The following is a 9810-nucleotide window of genomic DNA, read 5'->3' on the forward strand; positions in this document are numbered from 1 at the left end:
AACAGGTATTCAGGAATTTTACATTGCCTAATATGGAATTTCCAGTCAATAATGTTTTTCGATTCGTATCTGAATTTGATTTTATCGTTGTATTTAATTTCATCGTCTTTCTCGACTCTGTACATTTTGTTCAGTTTCGGAGATTTCATTCATTCGACCTCCATAACCATAAACTCTCTGGAAAGAGCTATGTCGCGGGAGAGAGCTAAGCGGATTACCCTAGCACCAGTTCAAGAGGTTTGCCGATCGCTACTGCCTGCTTGTTAAATCTACACTGCACGCTACTCAGTTTTCATTTTTCTTTTCTGATTTTTTATGCTTAAAATCTGCTGCTACCTATTCTCAGTTTTCGATAATAATTTTCTTTTTGGGTTTCAATTTCTTTGACTGTCAATTGCAGAATATTGAGAAGATTAAGCAAGTTGTTGAAGATGGCAATTACTATGGCGCTCAACAGATGTACAAAACTTTCAGTGCGAGGTATCTTGATTTTATTCACATTCATCTTTTAAATGTTTATGCTTTGATGTGGCCTGCGGGAAGTGGTGTCTTTTGATAATAGATGTCCGGTAGAGTTCGACTTATTTCGATAGTAGCTTGATATTGTCTCGGTTTATAACTGCAGATATATATCTGGGGATAGGTATTCTGATGCCTTGGATATTCTTCAGTCTGGTGCTTGCTTAGAATTAGAAAATGGGCAGGTCTGATTTTTACTGCTTTCTTATTTTAACTGTTCTATTAGTGATTCTATCTGCCTAACGAACCTATTCCATAAGAATTTTTTACTGATCAATGAGCTGCACTGACTAGGCCATTTTAATCTATCACATCTGGGGAAACAAGGAGCCTTCATGGATTTGTCTTTTTTGGTAGATACTGGTTATTTCACATCTTCACAGTAGAAACACTGATATGCAACGTGCACACTGAATTTTAGGTTACTTGTGGAGCTGAGCTCGGTCTCATGTTTGTGGAAACCCTTGTTAAAGGAAAATTTCCATATGACGACGATATTCTTGGTCAGTTATTCTTTTAATATGGGTTCTTTTGTTTTCAGAAATGTCATTATTTGTTAAAATTCGTACGAATTTATTCAAAATATCGAAACACGTTCTTTCTAATTTTTCAGCATTATCATATGTAAGCGCTATCATAAGTGTCAATGTGTCATACATTTTTGGTAATCCTAGGTATGGGGAAGTACATATTTTATGATATTGTCTCCTTGATAGATCTTCGAGTTCAGCGAATATAGGGGTAACCAATGCTCGGTTTGGCCTGAGCAAACCTGGCTTTGGAAGACCTGGATTGATTGACCCAGCTTGGAGTACTGAGCAGGATCTTTTTCCCTTCTTGGGTCTTTCTGGGCAACCGGGTTAATTAAAACAAACCGGATAACTGTTCATGCCTGGTTACTCCTTAAATGAGACTTATTTTTATATATGTCACGTATAAATTATAGAAATTTGAAGTAAATTGATGTATGAGAATCAGATTTTAAAGTAATCGATTAATTTTCGCCATATTGTAAGAAATATTTATGGGTTTCCGTAGATCTGTTCTGATATTTGACACCACTTTTCATGGATAATTGTACTTTATAACCTGATCTATGAATAAGTAATGCTTGTTTGACACGCTACTTATACAATCTTCACTATTTTATTTCCAATAGTTAAGTTCAAGTACGTGATTAGTTTCGTATATGCTAAGATTATGAACTATAGATCGTATCAGGAAAATATATAAGAAGTTTCCTCAGATACCAGTGCCACAAAATTTGGATCTTGCTGATGATGATGCCATACAACAACTTTCTGAAGCTCTTGGAGCTGCAAAAATACGTGTGGAGGGTTGCTCATCTTTTTTGAAGGCTGCTATCAAGTAAGATATTTTGCTAAATTTTCTCTTCTTTCCTTTCATCTTTCTCATTATTTGTGTGATAGTTTGGTTAGGCAGGCATGGACAAAGGGTTAAACATATAGAATTGTGGAAACTTGTTTGCTCAGTCATACAGGAAAAAAAAAGGATGAAGTGAAAGTAACATGAGAGGGGGTGATGGCGAGGATGGAAGAACATGCGGTAGTTCATGTAGACAGTGGACAAGGGTTAAACATATATTTCAAGATGGTGAATATTGATATGGTATTTATGATGAGTTAATGAGTTATACACTCTAGCTAATCCTAATTGAACCTATGATTATTCTCAACTCTTTATACTTCGGCTCTTGGGAAGTTCAAGGATGTTAGTATGCTGGGAATGATTGAACTCATATCCCATCGTTTTAATGTTCATACTTTTTGCCAACCAGCTTAAAATGCACCAACAAATTTGTTACAATCTTTCAGGTGGTCCATTGAATTTGGAGCTCATAGGAATGGGTCTCCTGAACTGCATGATATGCTGGCAGATTATTTATATTCAGAGTCGCCTGAGTTGGTAAAGCTCCTTTACTTGATTCTGTTTTATGAAATGCTACACCTTATTCTTAAGGTGACGTTGGTTCTATTATTTTCTTTAAAATCTATTTTCATCACACTGTCAAGCTAATCTCTATTAGATATTTTCCTCCGGTATGAAGAAAAATGATAGTTAATTTATTTGAATGAATACTTTCCCGCTACTGGAGCTCTTCTATGTGTCTGGCTTTTCCTTTTGACCACTTTTGCTACTGGTCGCCTCGCCTGATTTCGTAAGAAACATAAGAAAGGGTGCCTTAGACTCAGTATGCTCATATCCACACGTGTAAGAATTAAACATACTATGAACATTTATAAAGCCTAAATAGTGACCAGCCGCATAACAATGAAAATAATGACATGTTTAGTCAGTTCAGCTATGATTAGAAAACGATGACCATCAGAATAACCGATACGGGCAATCACATACCCTTGCTGCCAGAAACTGATCTTCAGCCACTGACATCTATCAGCACTGACATCTGCTCTTGCTACTGAAATGAAATCCACCAGTGCTGGGATAGCATGTACATGTCGTCAACAAATGGAATCCATCAGTGTCATCATCCACCTTTGGCAACTGATAATACTATAATCTGAGCTAAAATACTGAAAGCTCTATTTTTTTTGTTTCTCTATACTTAATAATTTATGGATTTTTAATGGTTTAAAACTCATTTTAACATCTCATCACCCAAATATAGAAAACCAAATTATAATACCTTATCATAATTTTGTCTGAACTCTCTATTGAAATACACATGATTGATCGTTCAATTTACTTGATGTCCTAGAAATACTTGTTTATTGTCACAGTGATTGTCAATCTCCTTATCATGCTATAAATACCCATTTATTGTATCAGGACATGGCCAAAGTGTCATACCATTTTGTCAGAGGGAAAAGTCCAAAGAAGTTTGCCGCTACTTTAGTCAATTTCATGGGCAAGGTGTGACCCTCAGCTTCATATTTGTTGTCATTCTCTTGTCAGCTGCTAGTTCAAGTTCCAGGAGTTCATTTGTCCAGTTGTTTCATTATTTGAATCAATTGATTACAATAGTAGCATTTGTTTATTTAAAAAGTTTGGTGTTCGATGAGATGAACCTTTGGATCATGCCATGGGACACTATCTGAGAACTGTAGTGCGTCTTTCTATTGGAATCAACCTAACTTACAGTTTTGAACACAGTGCTATCCGGGTGAAGATGATTTAGCTGTTGCTCGTGCAGTTTTGCTGTAAGTTATTATTGGTAATAGAATAAATTCAATAAAGAAATTGTAATGAAGTTTTTCTTGGGTCTCAGTTAATTCAGTTATTTGATTATAAACTTTGAATCACACATATTTTGGCTTCTTGTTTTAGTTTTGTAGTCAGCCACCTCTCAACACCTTGTGAGCTCTGTCGATTTAGTTATTCAATTCATTCAGTACAGTGATTTGTATGGAAGGGGTGTTTAGATATCCCTTGTAGACAAAGTAAATGCAGTTAGAAACACTTAAACGTTCTCTCTTTTACTCAGTGACGTTTGAATTTCCTCTAACCTCTGATCAATTTGCTTAAAACAAAATATTCTATAGCCCCTCAGGAGCAGACCGGATATCTTATTTAGTGTAGACCCCTTTGGGGATGGATAATCAGAATATTAATGATTCAGCTGATGCTGAACATGCTTATTTACAGATTGAAAGTGCATCTTTTTGGTGATTGATAGATTATGCTGCCTCTGTTATAGGTTCTGGAGAGGTATTGTCACGCACTGAAAATCTCACCAACCAGGTCTGACCTCGAGCACAATTTCAATGGCTCAAAAGAACCAGACCTTGGTAATCGAGTTTGTCAAAGAAAATAAATATAACTTTAAAACTAATGCCAATATCTAAAGAGCTCCAGCATTAGATTTTAACAAAAAACATAATAATTTCTAAATGCTCGACCTTGAGTTATTAATTGCCTATATTGTCAAAATAAATTAGGCTTATCAAAATATGGACAAACAATATATTTAGAGTCCAAAGAGATGGCAGAGGCAAACTTGAAACCCAAACTTTGTGCTTAAAGAGATTTCTACCGCCCCTTTTGTGTTTTAGTTATAGTTGTTCATATATGTAGTATGATGTTTATGAGCTTGTCTTTTGAATTATTCATTTTCATTTCAATGGAATTTTTAAATTGAACAAATATTTTTTTTTGAATTCCTGTCCTGTAGGTATTTATCGATAGGTAATTTGAGAGATGCTAATTTCCTCATGGATGACATGAAGAAGCAAGTGCAATTTCAAGAGGTTGATTTCCCTCAATCAGAATTGATGCAATTCATTATTTATCTTCTCCAGACGTAAGTCAGCTCTTTTTATCCCCCCAGCTTTCCATAGGGTGTCAGTTTTTGGCATCATCGACAGTTATGAAAATATCGGTGACAATGAGTTAAGAGTGAGTCTTTTCAAATTGAATTGATGAGAAGAAGCGCTCCATTGCTTCAGCCTTTCATTCCTTGTTTTAATGCAGGTTGCAGAGAGATGCTTTGCCGCTTTTCAAAATACTACGACAACGATACAAGTCAAGTCTAAACAGAGAACCTATATTGAATGAGGTATGCATTTCCTAGTGTTATCCGAGTTGAGTGTCATTCTCTTTATCCTGCAATACCTTGACGTTTCTGTTGTTGGCTGTCCTCTTTGAATAGCTCCTTGATGAAGTTGCCTGGAAGTTTTATGGAGTTCGACGCAGAAATTCCATGCCCGGAATGTTCGGGGATATTTTCAAGGTATTCACTATTGATCTGTTTTTCATTAATAATACACTAGCCAAGTGGGATGCGCTCTGTTTGTGTGCTATAGATTATTTGGTTTGATGGTTGTTATCTATGCTATATTTTAATTTAACCAATTTATCAGAAGTCGGCAAATATTTTTCAATAAAAAATATAAGTGTATTCTAGTAAATTCAGTTACTGTATAGAATATTTATGCTATTTTGATAAATTCAATCGTTGACACACTAGAGAGACCTCAACAAAAGTTATATTGTTGCTTGCGTATTGTGTAGCAAAGATATTATCGGACAATAGTTGGTAATACATTGTACTTCTCATATAACCTGAAGTAAAAAGATACATTTTAATGATAATCTATTGTAAACAATTGGAGTTTTTTCCTGAAGGCTTGTAAAATTTCATTTGCTACTATACAGATGATGGCAGAGGAATAGGGAGTCGAGCAAATTGGGCATTATGAATCTATGATGGTCTACAAGCAGTTGAGTTGTGTCCTGATTTCAAGATTTTTGGATTTTGAATACAAATCTGGCCTTCATTATATGGAGAATGTTTTATATGCTAGCTTACATGTGTTCCTCAATGGTTGTTCCTATGCTTTTCCTTTAGTGGAATGGTGTACTCTCTCTCAAATTACTTATACCCAGTCCACAAAGAGAAATTTCCCGAAGTCTCAAGTTCCTTTTTTTAACCTGAACTCTCTTTCCTCGCTTTGTTCTTCCAAATTCAGACGCATTACATCATAATAGAGTTGTCTGAATGTACTCGTTAACGGAAAATGGTGGGTATCTAATGATAAATAAATAAAGAAATAATCATGCGTATATGCGGCGTGATATCGATTATCTTAAGGTTCAGGTCGTAGCTTCAAAGTATCTCAATATCAACATGTCTAATTTAAGTCAAATTTGAACTAACGGCTTGCATATAATCTGTTTCTGTTGTCAATATAAAGTGGCATGAAGTCCAATTGAATCAATTCTTGAAAACGAACACGTCAAACTCGTGCTTGCCCCCGAAAACCTACATAAATGTTCGAGCATTCTACCTCTACATGGCGGCATGATGACCTCAAAGCTCGTCGATATATGATAAGTGGGCTCTAATTAGTTAATCTTGTGGGTTTAAAGATAAAATTTCAGTCCCTTGCACTAAATCATTTGGTGCACCCATTCGGATTCATCCCAGTATAATATATATAGGAGACGAAGTAATGCAAAAAACTATATTGTACCAAAAATATGATGAACTACACCTTGTCTAATAAATAGAATAAGTTGAATAAAAGCATAAACGTGTAACATCCAACAACCTCAGCATATCTACTATACAGGGGAACTCGAAGTGGATAACAATAATGTCCTTTTGTTAGGGAGTTTGTGACTCGAACGACCCTGTCAAACAGACGAGTTAACTGCCTGTAACGGGGGAGTGTGGACTAAAAAATGGATGTGGCCTTCACATCTTTTGCTTGGCTTCACCTGTCCAGTAAGTTTTTGTTGCAACAAGTACTTTCTCCGGGTTGAACGGTCCGCTTTCGTGATCCATTATCCGACTTTCCCATTTCATTCCATCTGTTATACTTTTGATCTTCACCAGAAGTTCCACACCATCTCTGAATATAACCGTGCCTTCAGGCCTTAGGATTCTATCCAACTCAAGGAGAATGTAAGTAAGGTCACACCTTCAAGAGCAAAATGACACAGAGTTGTCAGCAAAATCAAAAATCCCTTCCATTGCTTTAATACGAAATGAAAAGGAAAAAGAAAAAAAGAAGAAGCAACATTACCTATCCTGGTATATGCTGAAGACACCACCCGCATGGATTAGATCGTAAGTTCGTGGATAGGTCGAGAATGCTTCACACCAGTCCTGGTATGTACCAATGAAACCTCGTTCGTAGATCACCCCCAATGTATCGGGCTCGGAATTAGCTGGGACCACATTCATAACCCAAACTGGGTATTTTGAAAGAGCTGCTGCGAATCCACCAAAATTAGCATTCATGTCCATGACATTCCGGTATAGTCCTTGTGGTATTTGGCTAACGATGCGTTTGTAATGTGCCAATCGAGCCTTCCACATTTCGTTGTCCTCTTGAAATTTCTTCTCAGTGATGCCTGGGATTGAGTTACTGCTAATTCTTGGTGGAACAGCAAAAGCTCGCTCTGGCCATTTCTTTATTGCACCCCCGGCAACCTCATCCGGACTACTTACCTCAGGAAGTGGTGTTATGCAGGTTTCCATATCTTTGTACCTTGTAACCAAAAAAGAGATTGTATGAAATACAAAGATTAATTTCATTCCCAATTTAATGTATGAAATGAAATGTCGGATTGATGAGGTATGTACCAAGCTGCATCAGGATTATCAGATTTGCACATATGTGGTTTATGATATACTGCTCTGTTCTTAACACATTCAACATGGTTGATTGGCTTTTGCCAGATCGAAAGATCTCCCTTTTCGATGACTTTTTTCCAGCAGATGCGTTTGGCTACATCCTCGATCGAATCTTGCTCTTGCTTCAAATCGTCTTCCGTCCTCTCCCAACCTCTCCAGTATTTCTTCCAGTGAATCGGCGGACCTGAGAGTATCCAGTACCCACCAGGCCTAAGAATCCTGTCTACTTCAATTAAATACATTCCATCTGCAACCAATCCAAACCAGAAACGATAAATGTGTATTCTACAGCACCGAATTTTGTCAAAAGAGATCAAGTTCGACAAAGAAATGGATCCTAACCATAATTGTACCAAGGAATCAGACAGCGAGAGCAGTGAGCCATGTCGAAAGCCCGGGCGGGATATGGAAGTCTCTGTGAGCCCATGATGCCGATCATTGCTGGAACGCCTCGTTCTAATGCAAACCACACCTGTGCTTCGTGGGTATCTCTTGGAGCAAAAGACATCCCGATGATATTCCTCTTCAGCAGATAAGCACCCCAACTTGCTACCTGAATAACCAACAGCACAATAAGAACTGAGAATTTTGTGACACAGAGGATACAATACGACCATTGTCGTAAGATAAATTCCTCACCCCACAGCCCGTATCAACAGCAGTTCGAATGGTTCCATCAGTAAGAGGAATAAGCGCATTAATATCATCAATATAAGCATCTGCACCCCGTGGAAACATGGTTCCTCCACCAGGAAATCTAAAGCGATCTCCTTCCACTTGGATCCAATTCTGAACAGCTTTCTCGATGCTCAGTTCTTTGTGGGGGATATTGGCATACCACGCGTAATCCCGGCTCTGTGGCCATTTGAAAGGGCTCTTGTAGTTCGGCGGAGCTGGTATCAGGCAACGCAGGAGTTCTTCCTTCGTGGGGCAATGCCTCTCTCGGTATTTCAACATGTCCCGATCGAATTTCCGACCCCTTTGCTGATCTTGGCAGGGAGTATATTCGCTGTATGACATGTCGCATGGTGGGAATGTCTCGGATTTTTCAGAACTGTTCACCAATAATTGATGGTGGCTTTCAAAGTCTAATGAATCAGCTGATATCGACGACGTTGACTGCACATTATCGGAGTTGGCTTTACCGTCGCAGCCAACTCTGGAGTAGACTTCAGATTGGGTTATTGAAGCTCTAGTTGTACTCTGCCATCCTCCCAAAACATAAAAGAAGACACAGAGGCCACTTACGGCCAGTATCCAAGTGAGACGTTTTCTCTTCAATTCAAGCTGGTGAGGCTTTGGGGATCCACTGTACTCCTTTCCCATCTAGACCTGAAACCAGTCCACACTCATGTCTCGTGAAATTAATTCATCATATGTAACCAGGCTCAGGAGAGTTTCATTGAAAGGTAGCGACACGATCGATAAAATTATATATATTTCATTTATAATTCTTTAAAAATTTCAAACTTTACTCGTCCCATCTAACCCAGGCTCCGAAAATCAGCGGAGTAGAGATCATTTCTGATCGAGAATAGCTTTGCTGTATTATTCATCTCCATCAACATAAAATCAGATATAAACTCGAAGATTTCAACATTAACAACTAGATGGAGACGGCATTGAGCATACAAGAAATGATTTGCATGCAACCAAAACTACATATACTGCTTCGATCTCTCCTTCAACCCCATTTTACCGACAAAAACATCATTTTAAAGAAGCGACAATGGAATATCAGTCAAATCAAGAGGTCCAATATCCAAGCTTTCGCCTCACAAGCATGCATATCTATTACAAGAATGATGAAATAGAGTTGGGTTAGCCATATATACATACCTCTCCACAGAGTTGTTGCAATAGCAGAAGAAGATAAGTACACGTTCAGAAACAGTGCTGTTATGCAGAATCTATAGACATTTCATCAATAATACACCGGAACAGCCAGCTAGCTAGTTACATATGTTTTGCTAATATATATCGTTGGTATCAGCGATCTAAAACAGTTCTCTGCGGTGAAAAGATTCTTGGCAAGCACATGCAAATAAAGGAAACAGGCGAGTTCCCAAAGGCAGAAAGAGTGGGATTCTCTCTTTTTTTGATAATATAATTTTGATACAATCCAACAAATAATTAAAAAAGAGAAAGAAAGACAAAGTGATGTATAA

General features: G+C 37.6%; 2 protein-coding genes across 3 annotated transcripts; one reads left to right on the forward strand and one right to left on the reverse strand.

Moving 5' to 3' along the window:
• Nucleotides 1-40: 40 nt before the first annotated feature.
• LOC140832139 (protein GET4-like) lies at nt 41-5928 on the forward strand. Its single transcript, XM_073195984.1, has 12 exons — nt 41-237; nt 401-480; nt 626-704; nt 941-1022; nt 1731-1887; nt 2355-2445; nt 3331-3414; nt 3655-3701; nt 4673-4801; nt 4972-5056; nt 5150-5230; nt 5656-5928. The coding sequence occupies exons 1-12, from the start codon at nt 52-54 to the stop codon at nt 5671-5673; spliced, it is 1119 nt and encodes a 372-aa protein (XP_073052085.1). The 5' UTR covers nt 41-51; the 3' UTR covers nt 5674-5928.
• Nucleotides 5929-6450: 522 nt separating this feature from the next.
• On the reverse strand, nt 6451-9799 carry LOC140832138 (probable methyltransferase PMT18). 2 transcript variants are annotated; one of them, XM_073195983.1, is made up of 6 exons: nt 9523-9799; nt 8282-8968; nt 7985-8195; nt 7592-7889; nt 7029-7496; nt 6451-6923 (listed from the first exon to the last, which is right to left on the reverse strand). In XM_073195983.1, the coding sequence occupies exons 2-6, from the start codon at nt 8966-8968 to the stop codon at nt 6698-6700; spliced, it is 1890 nt and encodes a 629-aa protein (XP_073052084.1). In that variant the 5' UTR covers nt 9523-9799; the 3' UTR covers nt 6451-6697. The 2 variants fall into 2 exon arrangements, with proteins under 2 accessions (XP_073052084.1, XP_073052083.1); XM_073195982.1 differs by having other exon boundaries at nt 8282-8974; nt 9482-9799.
• Nucleotides 9800-9810: the final 11 nt, after the last annotated feature.

Source organism: Primulina eburnea, chromosome 5 (genome assembly GCF_022965805.1).
Source record: "Primulina eburnea isolate SZY01 chromosome 5, ASM2296580v1, whole genome shotgun sequence".
NCBI classification, from domain to species: domain Eukaryota; kingdom Viridiplantae; phylum Streptophyta; class Magnoliopsida; order Lamiales; family Gesneriaceae; genus Primulina; species Primulina eburnea.

What these genes read in the sequence shown, in the direction of transcription:
- LOC140832139 (XM_073195984.1), top strand. Translation starts at nt 52, where the DNA reads ATGTTTTTCGATTCGTATCTGAATTTGATTTTATCGTTGTATTTAATT. An exon ending in TTTTTGAAGGCTGCTATCAA is followed by an intron (nt 1,888 to 2,354) that starts GTAAGATATTTT and finishes ACAATCTTTCAG; the next exon opens with GTGGTCCATTGAATTTGGAG. An exon ending in TAGTCAATTTCATGGGCAAG is followed by an intron (nt 3,415 to 3,654) that starts GTGTGACCCTCA and finishes TTTTGAACACAG; the next exon opens with TGCTATCCGGGTGAAGATGA.
- LOC140832138 (XM_073195983.1), bottom strand. Translation starts at nt 8,968, where the DNA reads ATGGGAAAGGAGTACAGTGGATCCCCAAAGCCTCACCAGCTTGAATTG. An exon ending in CTGTTGATACGGGCTGTGGG is followed by an intron (nt 8,196 to 8,281) that starts GTGAGGAATTTA and finishes TTGGTTATTCAG; the next exon opens with GTAGCAAGTTGGGGTGCTTA. An exon ending in GATTCCTTGGTACAATTATG is followed by an intron (nt 7,890 to 7,984) that starts GTTAGGATCCAT and finishes GATTGGTTGCAG; the next exon opens with ATGGAATGTATTTAATTGAA.